The 20,298-nt window shown below is 40.2% G+C and overlaps 10 protein-coding genes across 10 annotated transcripts; 4 read left to right on the plus strand and 6 right to left on the minus strand. All coding sequences in view use genetic code 12, as the record gives it.

Annotated features, from left to right (window-relative positions):
* Window positions 1–90: 90 nt before the first annotated feature.
* RJT20DRAFT_65541 (uncharacterized protein) lies at window positions 91–1,503 on the minus strand. Its single transcript, XM_064921136.1, has one exon. The coding sequence runs from the start codon at window positions 1,294–1,296 to the stop codon at window positions 163–165; it is 1,134 nt and encodes a 377-aa protein (XP_064772146.1). The 5' UTR covers window positions 1,297–1,503; the 3' UTR covers window positions 91–162.
* Window positions 1,504–2,454, minus strand: RJT20DRAFT_65540 (uncharacterized protein). The gene has a single exon (XM_064921135.1). It carries the CDS (start codon window positions 2,234–2,236, stop codon window positions 1,712–1,714), a length of 525 nt encoding a protein of 174 aa, XP_064772147.1. The 5' UTR covers window positions 2,237–2,454; the 3' UTR covers window positions 1,504–1,711.
* Window position 2,455: 1 nt separating this feature from the next.
* RJT20DRAFT_65539 (DNA-directed RNA polymerase III subunit) lies at window positions 2,456–3,542 on the plus strand. Its single transcript, XM_064921134.1, has one exon. It carries the CDS (start codon window positions 2,777–2,779, stop codon window positions 3,365–3,367), a length of 591 nt encoding a protein of 196 aa, XP_064772148.1. The 5' UTR covers window positions 2,456–2,776; the 3' UTR covers window positions 3,368–3,542.
* Window positions 3,543–5,340, minus strand: RPT1 (proteasome regulatory particle base subunit). Its single transcript, XM_064921133.1, has one exon. It carries the CDS (start codon window positions 5,057–5,059, stop codon window positions 3,719–3,721), a length of 1,341 nt encoding a protein of 446 aa, XP_064772149.1. The 5' UTR covers window positions 5,060–5,340; the 3' UTR covers window positions 3,543–3,718.
* A 511-nt stretch (window positions 5,341–5,851) lies between these two features.
* SDH1 (succinate dehydrogenase flavoprotein subunit) lies at window positions 5,852–8,325 on the minus strand. The gene has a single exon (XM_064918029.1). The coding sequence runs from the start codon at window positions 8,192–8,194 to the stop codon at window positions 6,275–6,277; it is 1,920 nt and encodes a 639-aa protein (XP_064772150.1). The 5' UTR covers window positions 8,195–8,325; the 3' UTR covers window positions 5,852–6,274.
* Window positions 8,326–8,660: 335 nt separating this feature from the next.
* RJT20DRAFT_131565 (uncharacterized protein) lies at window positions 8,661–11,731 on the minus strand. Its single transcript, XM_064918030.1, has one exon. The coding sequence runs from the start codon at window positions 11,299–11,301 to the stop codon at window positions 9,127–9,129; it is 2,175 nt and encodes a 724-aa protein (XP_064772151.1). The 5' UTR covers window positions 11,302–11,731; the 3' UTR covers window positions 8,661–9,126.
* Window positions 11,732–12,212: 481 nt separating this feature from the next.
* RJT20DRAFT_131567 (uncharacterized protein) lies at window positions 12,213–12,732 on the plus strand. The gene has a single exon (XM_064918031.1). It carries the CDS (start codon window positions 12,238–12,240, stop codon window positions 12,445–12,447), a length of 210 nt encoding a protein of 69 aa, XP_064772152.1. The 5' UTR covers window positions 12,213–12,237; the 3' UTR covers window positions 12,448–12,732.
* A 650-nt stretch (window positions 12,733–13,382) lies between these two features.
* On the minus strand, window positions 13,383–14,640 carry RJT20DRAFT_65549 (mitochondrial 54S ribosomal protein mL67). The gene has a single exon (XM_064921137.1). The coding sequence runs from the start codon at window positions 14,294–14,296 to the stop codon at window positions 13,583–13,585; it is 714 nt and encodes a 237-aa protein (XP_064772153.1). The 5' UTR covers window positions 14,297–14,640; the 3' UTR covers window positions 13,383–13,582.
* On the plus strand, window positions 14,460–16,741 carry RJT20DRAFT_123351 (uncharacterized protein; the record flags this gene model as incomplete). Its single annotated transcript, XM_064915956.1, has 2 exons — window positions 14,460–15,038; window positions 15,078–16,741. The coding sequence occupies exons 1-2, from the start codon at window positions 14,762–14,764 to the stop codon at window positions 16,739–16,741; spliced, it is 1,941 nt and encodes a 646-aa protein (XP_064772154.1). The 5' UTR covers window positions 14,460–14,761.
* A 1,503-nt stretch (window positions 16,742–18,244) lies between these two features.
* RJT20DRAFT_131572 (flavin-containing monooxygenase) lies at window positions 18,245–20,244 on the plus strand. The gene has a single exon (XM_064918032.1). The coding sequence runs from the start codon at window positions 18,368–18,370 to the stop codon at window positions 20,009–20,011; it is 1,644 nt and encodes a 547-aa protein (XP_064772155.1). The 5' UTR covers window positions 18,245–18,367; the 3' UTR covers window positions 20,012–20,244.
* The last annotated feature ends 54 nt before the right edge of the window (window positions 20,245–20,298 follow it).

Genomic DNA, 20,298 nt, shown 5'->3' on the forward strand with positions numbered 1-20,298 from the left:
CTCATCTAAACCATTTCAAATTGAAACGACATAAACTCAGAAACTGTCGATATGTTAAATCTGCTCATGATCTACAGGGTCTATAGTACCACAGAATGCGTCACAGACAATAAAGAGTTCATCATCTTAAAATATATACATGACTTTCGGAATTATGTACATCTATTCCGGCTTCTTGCCTTTTGGCAATGATTTCTTACCAGACTTTTTCTCGTTCAACGATTTCACATAGTTAGTGGCCGATTGAATGTCCTGTTGAACATCTTTTGCACCCAACTTCCACTTGTAGAAGAATCCATGCTCTTGCTTCAACTGCTGTCTCTTCTTCTTCAATTCTCTATTTACAATGCCGATTTGCTCATCATAGGGGATACCTGCCTCAGCCTCAGCAAGTGACTCTTTTCCAAATAAGTAGTCAAAGACTCTACCGTCAGACCAGAAAAAGGCCTTACGGTCAACAATCCAGTTTTTGCTCTTCTTGGTTCCGTTGACGGCTTCCTTCAAAACAAAAAAGAAGAGTGAGTTGTCAGCAGTACCGTAGAATCCCTTACCAGTCCACACTCTAGCGTGGTGCTTTCTACTTAAATGTTCCAATGGAACCGTGAAGACCGGAGTAGGTCTACCTGGAAACAACGGATAAGCCGTAAACTTGATATGTTCAACAGGTCCAGGCAAATACCACATTCTTCTAACCAATCTTGTTGGAAACTTGGCAAACATGAATGCAGCTCCTAACATAACGATGCTGAATACTGAGTTTTTCATTAACGATAACACCCATTCACGTTTTCTCAATACTTCGTTTTGCTCATTAGAGTTTTCTTCATAGTCTTTGTTAGCTTGGAAAACAGCGTATTCTGCCAAAACACAACCATAGACGGTGAAAACTACGGCACAACAAAAACACGCAAGAAAGTACAATCTATGTGGTTCGCTCTCGTATATCAATTCCGGCTTGGTCTTATTCTTCAAGATCTGAATTACTTGTCTGAAGGTATATTTGGGTCCTACTTGGGGTACACCTGGCCGAGGTAACAAAGTCGGCACAATTTCTTTTCCCAAGGGAAACTTGGGGATTCTGTCCTTCAATTCGTTCGACTGAACAGCCTCTCCCGGGATGTGCTGCTTCAAGTTCTTCCATTCACCTTGCGATGGAAGACTCTTTTTAGGGTTAAAGTCCTGTGGTAAGTTCGATTTAAACCGTATGAACACCGAAGTTTTTACCAAGAAAGAGGGCGAAACCGCGGACAGATGACCCCACGCGGGTATTCTACTCCCTATTCTCGACAACAACATAATGGTTACCTGTTTTTCTTTGGAAACAACTACTTTCAAAGTACTACAAAAATGACATCCAACAAAATTTTGATCAACTGAAAAATTCGTCACGTGACTCCATTTATCGTTCCATAGTATAGATATAAATGATTAGGAAAGGCAGTACAGATAGGCTATATGGCATTGAATGGGGTATCTATGTGTCATAGGATGATATTAGATATACCCTGGCTTATTTGGAGTAAACAAAATTTTTTTGTTGTATTAAATCTGTGTAACTCTTGGAGGACTTATGAGTCTTTTGTAGTTTCTACGAGGGCCTCCCAAGTTATAAGTTGTATTGGGACTATTTCCTAATATTGCCCTGTCGATCACGTTTTCTCTCTCCTCTAATATGTATATGTGACGACTTTGGTTGTCTTCTTGGTCAACTTCATCTTCTCTTTTTAGACTTAGTTGCTTTTATCTGGGTCTCCGCCCTCTTCAACTGCACTGGATGCTGCCCAATGTACTTTCCATTCATCTCTTTGAATGCCTGGAAATAGTCATTGGCATCGGCAAACGCCACGAAACCAAAACCCTTATTTTTGCCCGTTTTATTGTCTACTGGAACCTTGACTTTACTCATTGATCCATATTTCAGAAAAGCCCCATGCAAAAGGTGGTCGTTAGCATCCTCTCCCAAGTTCCCCACAAATAACCTGAAATGTTTGGGGTCCCACTCAAGAAGAGACGAGTCCTCCCATGATTTGCCTCCCACAGTCCGTTTCACAGTTTTCCCCGACTCTTGTGAACTCGTTCCCGAGCTTGAGGGAGCACCGACTACTCTTGTTACCTTATCACCATCCAGTTTGGCCAAGGCATTGTGCAAGAAGCTGGATGCCTGTCTGCTTCCAGCCAACCTTCTGTCCGAGGATTTTGAGGTTTTTATTATAGTTTTCTTCTTTATATTACTCATGGATCTTCTATGGGGCTTTTCACAACAAATTTCACCAAAACCAGCACAACTTCACTAACAAAATATAAAGATAAACCAACATACAACTTATCATCTCCATCCCATCCATCTTTTCTAGTTATAGAATAGCACTATATACATGAACTTTTCATTTTGAATCCACGCCTCAATACTAAGCTCATTTCTCATCGGTTTTCAAAAAAATTATGAGTTTGATAGAGAAGAGACTTGAAATACCTAGGAGTATCTTGAAATAGGTGGTTAATAGGGTAGTGAATTGAGTTATAATTTGCATAGATAGTTACCGGGAGAAGTTTGGAACAAAAGTTGCATTGAAATTCCCGAGAAATACGCCTAAATTTATTGTTTTTCGTCTATAATCTCGTGGTTATACTATTCTAGACCAAGATATATTCACTTCGAACTGATCAGAACAACCAGCCAAAGTCTTTGAAAGCTTGTAATTTTATAGCTGAAAGAGTCCAAATTGCAATTTAAAAGCATCACGGCAAAAATACAGTTGCACTTAACTACATAGCGATGTTCATATTATCAGAACTCTCTGATTTGGTTCGCATACCTCCTCACACCTTTAACATACCGATTCAGCATTCGCTTACAGATGAGCTAAACAAGAAGTTTGCCAACAAAATCATAGCTAACCTTGGGTTTGTAGTCACAATTTGGGATCTCCTCGATATTAAAGATGGGTTGCTAAAGCCAGGTGACGGTGGATCTTACGTCGAAGTCAGATTCAGATGCATAGTATGGAAACCTTTTGTAGGAGAAGTCATCACTGGATGGGTTTCCGACTGTTCAGCAGAAGGTATCAAGGTTAGATTGGAATTCTTTGATGAGATTTTCATTCCAAAGTCTTACATATTCGAAAATTGCATCTTTAAACCCGTGGAAAAAGCATGGGTATGGAAACCAGACGAAGAAACCGAATTGTATATTGATATCAATGAAAAGATTAGATTTAGAGTTGAAGAGGAAATTTTCGTGAATGTTAAGCCTAAGAGCAGTGAAGAAGCTATGGGATTGGAGGAGCCATCGAATAAAGCACCTCCGTATGCATTATTAGCTTCATGCCAAACTGATGGTATGGGTTGTGTGTCATGGTGGGATTAGAGATTAGAAGGATAAAGCATAATTTGTAATATAAAACTTGTTGAACAGCTTTATTAAAATATATCTTTGAAAGCAAAACTTGATTAATTGCGTCGCTATGATGTAATGCTTGTAATGTTGAACTTGCTCTTAATAGTAGATAATTTTATGAGCGATTCATCAATACTCTACGGAAGTCGTCGTTTTTATGTTTATTATCTGGCTAAAATACATTATGCAGCGTCCACATCCTTGATGTTATGTGAATTCATTATCAAGGTGATGCACTTGGACTAGTTGAGACCATCTCTTTCGTACTCGATATTCTCGAAGATAAGGCACCAACTCACGAAGGTTTTCGTGGATAGAACCTTAATTATATTGCATGTATTGACTGGTGGAACTGAACTTCAAGTTACCCTTGATGACCTTATCCACAGCCTTCAAGAAATCTTTTTCGTTGGCAACCTTTCTTCTGGCTCTGATTGCAAACATACCAGCCTCTGTACAAACACTTCTCAACTCAGCACCGGTTGCGTTAGGACATAATCTCGAGATCAACTCCCATCTGATATCCTTTTCACAACTCATAGTCTTCGAGTGAATTCTGAAAATGTTAGCACGACCTTCCAAATCTGGAAGAGAGAACTCAACCTTTCTATCGATTCTACCTGGTCTCAACAATGCAGGATCTAATGTGTTTGGTCTATTGGTTGCAAACATCACCTTAATGTTACCTCTAGGGTCGAAACCGTCCAACTGAGTGATCAATTCCAACATAGTTCTTTGAACTTCATTATCACCTCCGGCACCGTCATCAAAACGAGCTCCACCGATAGCATCAACTTCATCGAAGAAGATGATACATGCTTTCTTTGTTCTGGCGACCTCGAACAATTCTCTCACCATACGGGCACCTTCACCAACGTACTTCTGGACCAATTCAGATCCGATAACTCTGATGAAAGTGGCATCTGTTCTATTAGCAACTGCACGAGCACACAAGGTCTTACCAGTACCTGGAGGACCATATAATAATATACCCTTGGGAGGATCAATACCCAACTTCACAAATCTTTCTGGAGATAACAAAGGCAATTCTACAACCTCTCTAAGCTTCTCAATTTGCTCCTTACATCCACCAACATCACTATAGGTAACATCTGGCTTTTCTTCGACTGTCATCATGGTGACAGAAGGATCTATTCTTGGAGGTAATGGTAATTGGATTTCGTACTTCTGTCTGTCAACACCTACTCTCATGCTCTCCTCGATATCGGTTGGGGAAACGCTTTCTCCCAATCCTACCACAAATTTGGCGATTTGTTTTATGTTAATGACGTACTTCGACTTGTTGTCTGCGTTCTGAAGTGCACCTGCTTGAGCAGGGTTCGTGGCTTCAATGATCTTAGTACATCTAGCCACTTGGAGCGGTTGTTCTGATGACATTCTTTGCTTGTCTCCCATGACGTCCCACAAATGTGGAGGAGCGAGTCCGGTGTCACTTTCTTTGACTCCGATGTTTTCCTTTATTCTATCTTCGATGTCTTTCAAGTCCTTCTCCAACTGTTTTAACAGAGCAGCGTATGGAGCAGCACCGTATGTCTTAAGCACTTGGATATCGCCTTCGGAAAGTGGCACTATTTTCTCCTGGTTCTTCTCGTCATCCTCGGTAGGCGCCACGTACTTGTCCCAGTCGGCTTTTGGTGGCATTTTGCTGTATTTCTATGGGTTCTTTGCGTGTTGTGTTATAACTAACACTTGGTACTGAACTTACTAAAAGGGCAAGTAAAAACGGGTTGAAAACCGGGATTGAGATCTACAAAATTGTCACGGCGTCAATGAAGGTCGCTGTGTATAGATGGTATCGTTTTATTATGTTTCTTTCCTTTACTACCACCGTATTATTCACCTCTATCATAAAGAATACCCGCTCAACTGTCATTGATTTGGAGGTCAAAACGATTTTGGTGGCAAGACGAGTGAGTGAGAAGGTCACGTGATGAGATTTGGAGGTTTTTGGTTTTTCTTTTGGAGGTTAGTCTGTGTGATAGGTGCACGACCAGTGAATGAATTTGGTGAAGCGTTTTTGTGTTTGTTAAGAAGTCGTTTAAAGTCTCATAGTTAAGAGTCTCATAGTTAAGCGAGTATTATGTGTGTGGTGATTCACCGAGGGAAGAGTGGTTGCAAAATGTGGGACATGACAATGTTGAAGGTTGAGTACTGTCGTTGATTGTGTGTGTAGTTGGTGAAGAGGTAGGGAGAGCGGTGTATTCTCAAAGAATAGAGCTTTGGTTTGGATGAAATCCTACTTCTGTGAGTTTGATACGTAACAGAACAGTGAAGTACAAGTCTTTCGGTCTGCTATAATTAGACGTTGTTGTAAATACCCCCATTTCTGAAATAGAATAACGTATGCATATGGATAGAAAGCGGTATATTAGGGTGTACCACACCATGGGGTGTGCCGTTTAAAACTAATATTTCAGTGATAGCGTGCTTTCCAAGTCTGGTGGTTGGTCAAAAAACTAAGTCGTTTTTAAATATATACGTTGATGAAGGGAACGGCAGAATCAGTTCAGTGTACCACTGTCCGAAGAACTGCAACATTATAACTATATTATTCATGAAAAACCATAAATTGATGAAATAGGACTTGGTTATAAATTCTACATATGACCTTGATTCACTATCCTTCATCCCTAAGGCCTCCCAACATAATATCTAATTTGTAATTAATAATTCAATAGTGCTATCAATAAATAGCTAGGTATAATATAACAATCAAATATATGTCCCATAAATATCTTAAGTAAATATAATCTTAATCGCTTTAAAACCAGACAGCCAATACTGCTAAATTAAGAAGAAATGAATTTTAATGAATTCGAATGTGGTCAGAATTAGATCGACACCTTCCATATTCACCTAGTAGGCACGTACAGTTGGTGGTACTGGCTTACATTCGTTTTCGTCTAAAGTGGTTGTGATGACATCTCTGTAGTCCAATTTGACATCATCTCCAAAGCTCTTCTGATAAGATAATGAATGTTTCCACCAGTTAACATCGTCTCTATCTGGGTAATCTTCTCTGGCATGAGCACCTCTCGATTCCTTTCTTGCTGCAGCTGAAGCTGCGGTTTGAGTGGCACAAGTTAACAAGTTCTGTAATTCCAAAGTTTCAACCAAGTCAGAGTTCCAGATCATCGATCTGTCAGTCGTCTTGATGTGTTCGAACTTCTTATCAATCTTACCGATATGCTCAACACATTCGTCTAATGTCTCTTGGGTTCTGAAAACTGCACATCCCTTTTGCATGGTCTTCTGCATCTCTAATCTTAGTTCGGCAGTGGACTTGGTACCAGTAGCTGTTCTTAATGCATCTAAGTTGGCAATAGACTCCTTACCAGCATCAGCTGCAAATGGCTTCAATGGGGTACCAGGAATCAAGTTATCTCTGATGGTGTGGGAAACGGCTCTTCCAAAAACAACCAAATCTAAAAGGGAGTTGGCTCCCAATCTGTTGGCACCATGGACAGAAGCACATCCTGATTCACCACAAGCCAACAAACCTGGAACAACTTCATCTTCACCATTTGGTCCCTTTCTGATAACCTCACCGTTCCACTTAGTTGGAATACCACCCATGTTGTAGTGAACAGTTGGCAAGATAGGGATTGGCTCCTTAGTCACATCGACACCAGCAAAAATATGGGCAGTCTCTGAGATTCCCGGTAATCTCTCCTTCAACACAGATGGGGGTAAATGATTCAATTGCAAATACATATGATCTTTCTCCTTACCAACACCTCTTCCCTCATTGATTTCCATGGTGATAGCTCTGGAGACAACATCTCTACAGGCCAAATCCTTGGCTGTTGGAGCATAACGTTCCATGAATCTTTCACCCTCAGAGTTTACCAAGAATCCACCCTCTCCTCTGGCACCTTCTGTGATAAGACACCCAGATCCGTAGATACCGGATGGATGGAACTGGATGAACTCCATATCTTCCAATGGCAATCCTGCTCTGGAGACCATGGCATATCCGTCACCAGTACAAGTGTGAGCAGAAGTACAGGAGAAATATGCTCTACCATAACCACCTGTAGCAATGATGGTCTTGTGTGCTCTAAATCTATGCAAAGTACCGTCTTCTTGGTTGTAGGCAATAACTCCTACACACTCACCATCTTCCATTAATAAGTCCATTGCAAAGAACTCAATGAAGAAGTGGGTATCGTGTCTTAAGGCTTGTCCATATAAGGAGTGTAAGAGGGCATGTCCTGTTCTATCTGCTACGGCACATGTTCTGTATGCTTGTCCACCCTTACCGAACTCCTTGGATTGACCTCCAAACGCTCTTTGGTAGATTCTTCCCTCCTCATTTCTGGAGAAAGGAACTCCATAGTTCTCCAATTCGTAGATGGAGTCTGGGGCTTCTCTAGTCATGTAATGGATAGCATCTTGATCTCCTAGCCAATCCGATCCCTTAACGGTATCGTACATGTGCCAATGCCAGTCATCCTTATGCATATTACCCAAAGCAGCATTGATACCACCCTGAGCTGCCACAGTGTGAGATCTGGTTGGAAACAACTTGGAGATACAAGCAGTTTTGAACCCAGACTCTGCAAGTCCAAAGGCAGCTCTTAATCCTGCCCCTCCAGCTCCTACAACAACACAATCGTATTCATGGTCCACGATATGATACTTCTGCTGCAAGTATTTTGCTGCATTGACGTCCTTACCTTTAATTTGCCCAATGGTTTGTAATTTTCTTGTAGTCGAGGAGAACAACCGCCTGTTGGCGATTTTCACGTAATTCACACGGCTAAGGGATAGCATTGTATATCTACCGAAGAAAACGTGAATAGATGTCTATTAAACACTCAGTTCTTGTGAGAGATAGTCTGCAATTTCAAAGTTTCTTAGTTTCGAATCCAAGGCAGATGTCTAAAGGGTCATCTACTTGAGTCTGGGGAAAGAAGAGAGTATACTTTTCTCGATATGAATTACTGCAAACTAAAAATTCAACCAAACAAAACAGAAGCATTCGGTATGCATTCCCGGATCCGGGACCCTCGGAGGGAGTGTACATTTCATGAATTTGACCAATCAAATCGCAAGAATTGTAAATTCTGCAGCACGGAAGCACCATTGCATATCACGTGCCTGGGACTTTCGGGAGTCTAATAGAAGCCCATGGGGGTTAAAGCTGCAATTTCAGGGTGTTCAGATGGTGGAATTGAAGGGTTTGTGGGTGCTAGAATCGTCTTAAGGTTATTAGAGCATGTTTTGAAGAGAACTAGATGCTATCTTGCTATATTCGGGTATTTCTCATTGTTCGATAAATCGAAGTCGCTCATATAAAAAATATCTGGGAAGGCTGCAAAATTTACGATTGCAACATCGGGCCACAGAGAGAATAAGAAGGAGTGATCTTTAAGGAGCCAAAGGTGTATTATATATTCTCAGGATTGTGTAAATTTGATAAGAAGATGAGAAGATAAGGAGAAGAGGTTTCTGGGGAGAATATCAATGTGTAGAAAGAAATGCAAATGTAGTGAGGAAGATGATTGAATCTTTGGCTTATGAATGCTCTCTGATGAAAGAGATTGAGAAGTTTCTCTCATATAGTAGTATAGCAAATGATTGCAACATAAATAACGATAATAAAACCTATATAATTGATTGACGATAATTGAAGTGAATATAGATGCATATATATTTGCAGCCCAGTACTTGCTCTATTTGGGTCAAGGCGTTTATTTGGGTGATCAGTGCCAGCTGCTTCTCACCTCATCAATATGCTGAGATAACCGAGCCCTGTCCTCGTCCTTACTCACCATAACATTGAAATCCATCAAATGAGTATTCAATTGGCCAAGTCCCTTAATAAATACACCGGCGTATTCGTTTATCGACTCAGCAGCTCTTGTGCCTTTGAAGTCGTCCTTATAGATAAACTTCAAAAGATTCAACATCAACTGCAAATTACTGTTGAATTCGCTCAATCTTAGACTAAGGTCCAACTTACCCAACTCCTTTGAATCTATTATCTTACTCAAAGAATCTAAGTTGAAAGATATCACTTTGAATAATTTACGGTACCACAATAAGGACAGTTTCAATGAGATATGGCCCAACTGCTTTTTGGAAGAGGTCTCAGAGCCCGACTTTAATTCGGATTCAGCGATAACCAAAGCAAAAGAATTGGAAATAAACTGAAGGGTGAACTGGAATGACTGGCTTGGAGATATCTGATCTATTTCCACCAAAAGATAGTAATAATTCAAGTTGACTAAGGAAGTGTATTGTTGTAAAAGATCCGACAGACTGTATACTTTGTGAATGGCAGAGCTAGTTGTGACTCTCCATTTCTCAAGTGCTGACGATAAAGCAGTCAAATCTCCACTATCTCTGTTATTTGTCAACTTCAAATACAATACTCTGTCTTGTAATTGTGCAAATTCGATTTCTTGGGATATCAAGTTCAATTCCTCGTCGTCATATAACTTGTCAGTGAGCGGCAATTGTAAGCCAATAAACTCTTTCTGAGGTGCTTGACTTGGCTTGTCTAGCAACAAGCTTAACTCTTTGTCAATATTGTAGACAGACCAGAATAATCTTGATCTCCGAATATTGCTTGATGATTTATACAAGTCCATCTGTATTATCAACCGATCCAAAACACCTACCAATCCCCAACAGAGTTCTTCATTCAATGATGTGATACTATAGATTACGAGGAGTAACAAGAGTTCGACATTTGCAAGGTCCTCCTCTTCATTATAATTTCCATTAAAACTGAAGTTCAACCCATCTATTATGGACTCGATACTCTTATCATTGAAGTAGTTGGAAAACAATTTTTCATCTGCAGTGGTGTCGTAGATAAGACAACCTATACTCATCACCAAATATACGTCCAAGTTGATAATTGACTCCTTCAAGAAGTCTATCTCGTGAAACCGCTTCAAAAAGGAACTCTTATCAATGAATGGGTATCTATATGAGAAGTTCTCCAAGTAGTTGTATACAAACGTTGTAGGAATGTCAGGATGGCTCACAGACTTCATTGTTATAAACTCTTCTTTCAAGTTTGTTTTTATTGATTGCAACGATTTCTTTGCGAGCTTATCTTCGATGGATATCTCTCTCTCTCTTTCTCTACGAGCCATAGATGAAAGTGCAGCTGACGGCACTTTTCTTGGTCTAGGAGTAATATCACGAGAATTAAATGTAGAACCGTTTCTGTGCTCTTCGTTGTTCGAGAGCAAAGATGAAACGGAAACTAGTTTATGGGCAACTACCAGTTTATCCGCAGACAGATCAATATCTATTTTGTCTGCTTTGTTATTAGTTTCCTCGATATGGAATACTTCCTGAGTCACTGGTTCTTCTTGACTGTCGCGGCGTACAACACCATTACTGTCTATGCTTGAATGTTGTCCTATATGTTTGATATTCTTTGCTCCTGGGGTACGTCTTCTACGCTTATTGCTTCTAGTGACATATTCACAGCCACATCCTGCCTTCAGACAATTCGTACACCTCGGGTATTCACGAGAGCACTTCTTCTTCAATCGGTAGCATCTGTTACAGTTGTTTGGATGGTGAGTTTCTGGAAACTCGACAGGATAAGGCTTTAAAGAGACGTCTTTTTTGGAGACGACTCCGTCGTCAGAAGTATCCGACGAATCTGTGATTCTAAGTGTATCTTCTGACTTTTCCTTAGTATTATTATTCAAAGAAATGACCGTTTGTGCATCCCTTTGTGCATCTGTTGTAGGACTTTTCGAACTTTTGCTATTAAAGCTTGTCGCTGAAGTCGATTTTGGCAGCCCACGCAAGTTAGATTGGTTCAGTAGAATCGATGGTGGGAAGGCACTTAACCGGAACTTGCTGGCGACCGTTCCGTTGCCCATCAGCTTTCTGTAGTAGAAGTCCATTTTTGCTATATCACCTCTTTTGGGCTTATAGACTCGTTATTCTATGGTTTTTCGGTGTTAAAACACTAAACTTTCGACTCGTTGCTTCTTTCCTTAGCCGCTACTTGTCTTAGGACTTCAAACAACCACTGTAATACCAAATTTTAGCCCTGAAAATGAACAAACTCAAACAACTTCTTGTTGGTGAATTTGTTAGAGCCGCCGCAAAATTTATTCCTAATACTGAAGGTGCTTTTCTCCGTGTCGGGATGACTGCTGGGGATGAGAATACCAAGGTAAAGGGTACAAGCCTGGGACGAAAACGGGTGAAAATCGACGGTTTGCTTCCTATGATACTCTACAAACAGCGGATCAACTTTTGGCCCGAATCCCAATTCTCTGTGTTGTGCTAGTCGAACCCGTATCAACCATCCCACTATCACAGTTAACTGTGGACCGATGTCAAAACCGTAGAAGTGCGGCGGCGGATTATTGCAACGGGCCTTAATGAATGTCGCCAGACGAAAACAGTGGGCCGCTGTGGAGCCCAATTAGGGAATGTCAGATGACCTACTATGGCACCTTCCCAAGGGGGAAGGAAAGCGAGGGCCGCCAGAGTGGTGTGTTGTGTGTAGATCAAACTGTAATCTGTTTTATATGCAGTTTGGTTCTTTATGGTTCAGTGTTGTGCGTTATGTGCAGGAGTTTTATGGCTTTTTATGAGGACGGTTTTTTTGCAGCAAAGTGAAGGGAATGCTTATAAGTTGATCACTATCACATTGTCTTTCTGTTGTGTCTCTATTTCGTTTAGTTAGTTGGGAATCAGGATATAAAGAAAAACTTGAAAGTTGATATTGTGAATTGAATATTGCAAGTTGATATTGCTAGTTGATATTGCTAGTTGATATTGCTAGTTGAAATTAATATTGTAATTCTCTTTGGAGAAGAGAAGTTGCTATGGTAGTTGTTTGGTATCACACTGCAATCGGGAAATCATGGGTTTTAGTTACTTTCAAACAAGCGTTGTCGCTGCTTATCACAAACTCCATAATTTGGCCCCTTTCTAGAAATACAAATGAGAGCGGACAAATAAGCTGTTGCAAAATATCAATTGCTGCTGCTGCTGTTGCTGTTAACTTAATATTAATGAAGTTAGTATTAAATTAGATTAACAAACCTCAAGACATATTATTGATTGTGGTGTCTATATGAGATGAATGAGGAGGGAGGTTGATGGAGGTGAAGGAGGCGATATTGGTAATTGCTACCTGCTACCTGCTAGTTGAGAACAGGACCAGGCAAGAGAGACATTTAGAGAGAGAGCAAAGTTCTTCAAGGTTCAAATAACCTCAACATCAATAATCATAATACTTTACTTTTATCTACTTGCAAATATGAAGCTGCATCCATAGTTTGAATTCGATTCTTTCTGCTATTCACTTCATATTAGGGAAATCATCTCGGTGGAATATAATTGGTGAATCCATAATATTGTAGATAGTCAAGTTTTTAATTCTGGATCAATGGATGAAGTCCCTTTGAAGAATACGGATATCTGAATGTAATTGAGAAGTACAAATGACATCCCTTGAAAGAAATGGAAGAGTCTCCAAATCGATTAAAGATTCACTATACCAATCGGCGACCATAATACTTTAAGAACGAGATTTCTTTACCTAAGCCACCCTTCCCTTCTAAAGCAAATAAGCTGGCCTTCAATATGAAATACAGCAAATCACTTCATATATGGAGGATGGAAGAGTCGAGTCGGCAAATATCGTCTTCGATAAAGCCAAACTGTGCAAAAACAATCCTTTCATTGATACTTCTCTTTTCAATGTGGCTCATACCAATTCATGAAAATAATTGAAACGAGTTGAAAAGAATTGAAAAGAAATGGTTGTCTTCAATCTCTGAGTTCAAGGAAGGGCTATTCTTATTCTAATTCTAATTCTAATTCTAAGTCTTATTCTTATTCTTGTTATTTTCCTTTTAAAAAGAGGGAAGTTTCAGTTTCTTTCTCTGGATTCTACCTCCATTGAAAGTAATTTCTATAACAATAACCGAAGAATTTCGATTAGGAGTCATTGTTTTGTCGAATGGTCCCATTAATTTCAATTCTTCAAACCTTCACTCCTCAATCTTCATCCAAATCAATTTCATTCAATATCAATCTACCTTACCTTAAAACACAATAATGCGATTACCCTTCCCTTCTCTACTTCTATCTTACAGATGCTATGTTTATTCATGTCGAATGATCCTATGTACAATTCATGCTCATATATACATTACCCAGGCTCTACGCTATCACAGAGGCCTCCTCCTGGTGTTCTTCCGTCTCCCTCAACTTGGCAAACTCTTCTACAGCCTTGGCCCTCAACTCGTCCAACAAGATATTCTGGTCTCTTGGGTTGAATGGTGGTAATGTTTCATGTTGCACCAATTCAGCACTCCAATGCTTATCGTCTCCTCTTCTCCAGGCGTTTTCCCACATCAATTTAGTGTTTTCCAACTCGAATTCTTCTATGACATGGGCCAAGTCAGCAACGGCTTCTTGTGAATAAGTAGGTCTGTACTGGCCAGCGTACCATGTGTTTCCTTCGTCGTTTTTTCTTCTTAATGCTTTGGCTTCTTTTTGCTGAACTACATCTCTTGCTTGTCTCAATTGCACCAATCCCCTGAAAGCGGCGACGGCATAGTCATAGTTGTCAAAAGTAGCTACACACATCACTCTCCATAAATCGTTTCTTCTACTAGGCTTTCTGTTCTCCCAGTTGGGTCTTACGAATTGCTGGTCGATCTGATCTTGGTGAAAAGCTGGAACCTGCGAGTACAAAACCTGTCCGCTGAACAAGTTCTTGAACAAGTACACTTGTGGTGCCAAGTTCAACCTTCTTAACTCCTCCGCCGTCTTCTTACCCTCTGCTATTCTAGCTCCCAACACCTTTCTGGCCTTGAGCTGTTCGATGAGGTGTTTCCTCATCTTTTTTTCGGCTCTCAATCGCATAGGCATTTTGGCGGTCTATTTCTATACTCTGTCTCTCGGGCTCGAACGCTCTAACTACCTTGTAACTTCCTCCCGAGTCCGTCTACAACTTGTTATATTTCATTTTACCATTCGTCTTTTGGCTTACAGAGGTGGCTCTTTGAAAGATTTTTCAGACTTTTTTGGAGACGTCGTGTGCGCACCACAAATACAACAAAACCTGTCGTATCAGATTTACTTTCAGACACTTTTTTTGAGACACAACCTCCGGAAAATCAAAAATAAAATAAAATACTAAGTGTGGTCACGTGATTTTCTCCAATTATGCCAACAAACAACAGTTTTTGATGGGATAAGTTAAATGGCAATGATTCCTTTTCTTAATTGGGGAAGAAAAGTCCGAGATAGAGTAGTAAAAGCAGTTTATTTGCTTCAATTCGTCGTCAGGAATCGAATTCCCGAACAAATGAAGTTTAAATCGCGAAAATAGCCATGTTTGACTCACTTCTTTTCGTGATTCCATTCGTTTCTCTAGCTATATGGATATATTCATTTGTGTTTAACCACAATATTATCCAGACTTATTCTAACCGATTGCATATTCCGAAATCACAGATAAACTCGTTTATCGCTTCAAAATTGGTCCGTGAACATAAGGTGGAAATTTCATTTGTGAACTCAGAAGGGTTCCTTGATGCTGACGATAGTAATAATGACTTTTCAGTAACCAACAGAAAACCGTCACTGACAACCAATGCTTTCACCACGAGTTCGACAAATGCAAATATACAACAATCGTCTCTGCGAGATTATAAGATCGTGGGCATTACTTTCAGTGCTACAATTGCATTAAGCGTGGAGTTGATCTTCTTGATGTTATGTGAATTAATCGACGTGTTCAATGAAGATACTCGTCTATTCTTCTTCACACTAACCATTGATTCTTTGATCTTCCTCCTAACAGTGGTACAGCCATATCTCATTGTCAGCTTGTTTGTGAACCAGAAGATCTTTCCAGGAATAAAAGGTAATACTACAAACCTCGTGAAAACAGTGCTTTTGTTCATTTTCTGGTTGGTGGCATTGCATAAATGTGGAGATCTCTCCCGCTCTTTCACTCCAAGAGTTGTACATTCGACAACAGTACATGGCAGCAATACTAAGTCACTAATAGAGACCAAAATCAACGAAATCTCCATAGCTGGTATTACTATCTTGGCCGTTCTCTCAGGAATAGGTTCCACGTCAACTCCATACAAGCTCTTTCCAGTTGAGAAATACTTCACCAAATTCTTCAAACGTGCAAAGCAGCATGACAGTGGTACTGAGATCCCAAAGAAAAGACAGATAACCGACGTGGAGTTAAATGCTTCGATCCGTTACTTGAACAATACTTGCTCTTTACTAGCTAAAAGAGAACAAGAGCTTGAAAGAGTGCTTCAGGAGAATGGTGGAACTATCTATAACTTGCCAGATAGGTCTTCATCGGATAATCTTTTAAAATTCCACGGTAATGCGAATGGAAACTTACCGCTGAAAAAGAGGCCATTTGGTGGTCTTCTACATAAAGTACAGTCATTTGCATCGTTGGCCTCTGCTAGCCTGGAGGAAAGCGAACTCAGCAAGGAAATCGAAGGACTCAAAGACTTACGAGCTAGTCTTTACAATGATCTAATGAAGCAAATTGAACAATTTTTAGAGCAGAAGCATAGTGGCATTGAGAATGGTCATAAGATAGTAAACCTACTCTGGAAGTGGGGATACATGGCATTCGGGTTGTATTGTGTTTATAGAATAGTCAACGTGTTGTTGATTCGCATACCCTTACATGTTATTTACGGTGCGTACGCTGAGGACTTCGAAATTCATCCAACGGATACGAATGTGATTGACGAACAGACACCTGATGCTGAATTGCTTAAAGCAACGTCTACTACAAAAGACGCTCTTGCCACAACGCTAGCAAAGCTTATTCTTTTAGTATTTCACAACCTCGCTATTTCGGAGACTCAACTTGTAAACCAACTCAGCTTCATATTATCCGGTAGTTTATTTGTGTGCTCCTTCTCAAATGTACTCGTGACATTCAAGTCATTTGGGCGGTTTCTTCCTGCCAGTGTTGTGTCACATCTGAGCAATAACTGGCTGAAACATCTCATTATTTCAGAGTTGGCAGGAGTCTACGTCATAGCTACAGCCTTGCTCATCCGAACCAACTTACCAACAAACCTCTCCAACCATATATCTAAAATCCTTTCATTATCTGGAAGTGCCATTAGCAATCCCAACATTTCGGTGAAAGAAGTTCAGTTTATAGATAGCTGGTTCGATAAAGTTTTTGCCTTCTCCTGTGTTGCAACGGGTATTCTGATTATAGTTAGGAACCATCTCGATGGAGATAATGCTGTATTTGCACCTAACGAATATGATGAGGAGCTGTTGCTAGAGAGCAGTTCCTTCAAGACTGCTTAGGTTTACTGGCAAGGAACAATAAAATTGAGGACTTGCTACTTCATGGCTTGAGATCGATAATCTCCATTCATGCAGGCATTGACATAAGTGAGCAACGCTTGCCCATTATTTCGTATTACGAGACTGTCCTCCAAAAACATCAAACAAACCGGAATATTTCCAGAAGATAGAACAAGGCGATCTCGAGTTGTTAGGGACCAGAAGAGAGCCCCTATTACATTCAATGAGCTGGGATTCCATCTTCGTTTCCTCTCTACATACTATTCATTGTCATTTGGAACTGTATGCACTTGGGAATACTGCGGTAACCCATAAGTAAACTACCGTACTACCATAAAACTGAACAGCAAAGTACGGGCTTCTCCGAAGGTTCCATTCCCAAAAACGACGTGGCAGAGCCTCTTGGTGCTTGCTGCTAGGCCCTTCATTCTCCGAATCTAGCATTGCATCGAGCATAGCATGTTGGCTTGTTTCATATCCATTCGCAGCTAGCTCATTTACCCGAGGGTATCTCGCAGCCCATCCATATCCTATGAACTGACTCGTACAGTATTATTCAGATGAATGTCGCACCTCTCTCAAGAAAATGGCCACTTCATATCCATAATATTGAGACTCCCATGTCAACCAAAATTGACCCTTCTTAAGTAAATCAATTGACCAATGGGCGCGACATTGAGTAAGATTCAGTTATGATGGGTTTGAGCTAAGACAAGCAGTATTGCTCTTTGTGTGTCCGCAAAACCGGTTGGTATAATCTGATATCACGAAGTCTATCTAGCTAAAGCAAAAATAACAAAAATCGGATATCTGTAACAATTGAATGGTGCTATTCACTGGTTCAGTTCCATTCAATGTCTCACCTATTGGATAGTTTAATTGATACCAAACCGAATTTTTTACTATCTACATTGGCTAAATATTAACATTACGGTAAGGGAATTTATTTGAGAATAGAGCGACATTCATGTGAATAATACTGTACCATATGACACCACCCATTTTGTGGGGAAGGGACACAATCGAATCACCCTGCTGCAACATATACTGCACCGATTACGTAATGGTCCGAATCTGGCGTCCATCAGGCATGTGCAAGATATATTTTCCTCGGCAACGAAAAAGGTACAAAACCTTACCACAATGGATATAAGCTCAAATGGGTTTCTGGCAGCATTATCTGCTTCTTTAAACCCGACTGGTGCGTCCTCCTCTCTCTACATTAGTCTTCTTCTGTTATAGTATAAGCTGATGGTGATGAAGGAACTACCAAGTCTAAAGTTACTGAAATAGGAATGAAATTTTTGCCCATGGTCTGATTCTGTAAGGAACGCGAAAAGGCTGCAACCCCACAAAGTGTTCCTTCACATGCAACGGCGGTGATTGAAGTATTTTTACCTAGGACGGTTCTTCGATTCTACGTCAATTCCTGATGGAAGTATGGATTTATTATCTCGATGATATAACTATGTATATAATTGTATATATATTTGGGATATATATTTATATTTATATATATAGATACATGTACGTTTATAACGCTGGCTCGGTAAGTTTTGGAAAAAGTTTGTAGTATAACCCAATTCTTTAGCTAGAACACTTATATGGACTAATAGAACATAGAACATGTCCGTAGTTACAATTGCCAAAGAGTCTCACAAGAACCCCGACAAATTCAGGGTGGACTTTAAAGATGCTGATTCGGTATTAGGACCAAAGGCCTCCGTTCCTGAAAATGAAACCTTGCCAACATTATATACTAGTTCTAAAGTAGCTATCATTGGAGGTGGATTTGCGGGTGTCAGCGCAGGTTTGACTCTTCTTAGAGTCAATAAAGAACCCGATTTCGTTGTTTTCGAAAGATATGACGAATATGGTGGTACTTGGTATGCCAACACATATCCAGGCTGTGCCTCTGATATTCCAGCGTTGTGGTACTCGTATTCGTACGAGTTGAACACTAATTGGAGTCGTGTTCAGCCTCCACAGTACGAAATGGAAGAGTACATCTTGACTGTGGTCAAGAAATATGGTCTTCACAAACACGCCAGGTTCAGAAAAGCTATCACTAAAGTCCAATGGGATGATACGGAATCAAACTGGAAGTTGTATGTACGTGACTTAACCAATGGACAATTAATTATTCACACTGCTAAGATCGTTATCACCGGTCATGGTGGTCTTGTGTATCCTAAGCAATTTGAATGCAAAGGGTTGGAAAATTTTAAGGGGGAATACATGCATTCGGCTCTTTGGAGACACGATGTTCCTTTGAAGGGCAAGAATGTTATAGTAATTGGTAATGGCTGCTCGGCCAACCAACTTGTCCCAGCATTATTGAAGGATTGTGATGTAAAATCTGTTACTCAAGTTGTTCGTTCCAAACATTATATTATGCCTAGAGTTCCACCTATTTTGTATACGGTTTACAGCTTGTTGGCATTCTCCAGATTTGGATTACTCTTGGTTCGTCTCGTAGTAGCGTTACTTGCAGAACTTAGATTCCCGCTTTTCAAGGGAGATGGTATAATCACTAACTTCATCAGAAAGGTCAACACCGCAATTTCATTGAAGTACATGAAGAAGCAGACCCCAGAGAAATATCAGGATATTGTCATTCCAGACTTCAAAATAGGATGTAAAAGAATGATTTATGACTACGACTACTTGCCAACATTGCATGATCCCCGTATTGATCTCCGTGCTGACCCAATTGATCATATTACGGAGGACTCTGTCGTCTTCAAGAACGGAGATGTTGTTAAAGCTGACGTTATTGCAGCTTGTACTGGTTATGATTTGAATAAAAGTTTCTACAGCTATGACATTATTGGTCGTAATGGTGTGAATATTGCCGATGTGTGGAGAAAGCAAGGTCCATCTGCGTATGAAACAATTTCAATTAGGGATTGTCCCAACTTGTTCGTTTTAGGAGGTCCAAACTCCGCAACTGGACATGCTTCTGTTGTAATGGCCATTGAGAATGGAAGTACTTATGTTAGCAAAGTTATTCCAAAGCTTTTGGATGGAACTTACAAGTCTCTCGTTGTCAAGACAGAAAAGTACAACGAATGGTTTGAAACAGCGCAAAAGGAGTTGAAGAAGACAGTCTACGGTTCTGCGTTTGGTGGATGTCACTCTTGGTACGCGAATGAGCAAACCAACAGTATCGTGTATCCATATTCGCAAATCACCTACTGGTGGAGAATGGAACACCCAAACTTCTCCGACTACGAGATTACTCTTAACGAGGATAAGAAGAAGTTGTGAGTTGTGAGTTGTGATTGGAAGTTGTAGTTGTATTGCTTTTTCCCTTTTTTGTAGCAGTTTTGATTTCTTTAAGATTCTAAAATAAAAGTGTTGATTGCTGATTTAATACCAGTGATTGGTTTTCATGTTTTGACTGGTTAGTCCAGTTTGTAGCTGTAAGATGAGAAAGTGGTGGTGTATTGAAGGTCCTGATACGAAAAGGGCCAAATCAGCGATAAGCACAAGCCAACCAGTTTACATTCCGCTCTCTGATGATATTTTGCACCCATTTTTAGAACTGGGTACAG

Source organism: Scheffersomyces xylosifermentans (genome assembly GCF_036884685.1).
Source record: "Scheffersomyces xylosifermentans strain CBS 12540 chromosome Unknown RJT20scaffold_8, whole genome shotgun sequence".
NCBI lineage: Eukaryota > Fungi > Ascomycota > Pichiomycetes > Serinales > Debaryomycetaceae > Scheffersomyces > Scheffersomyces xylosifermentans.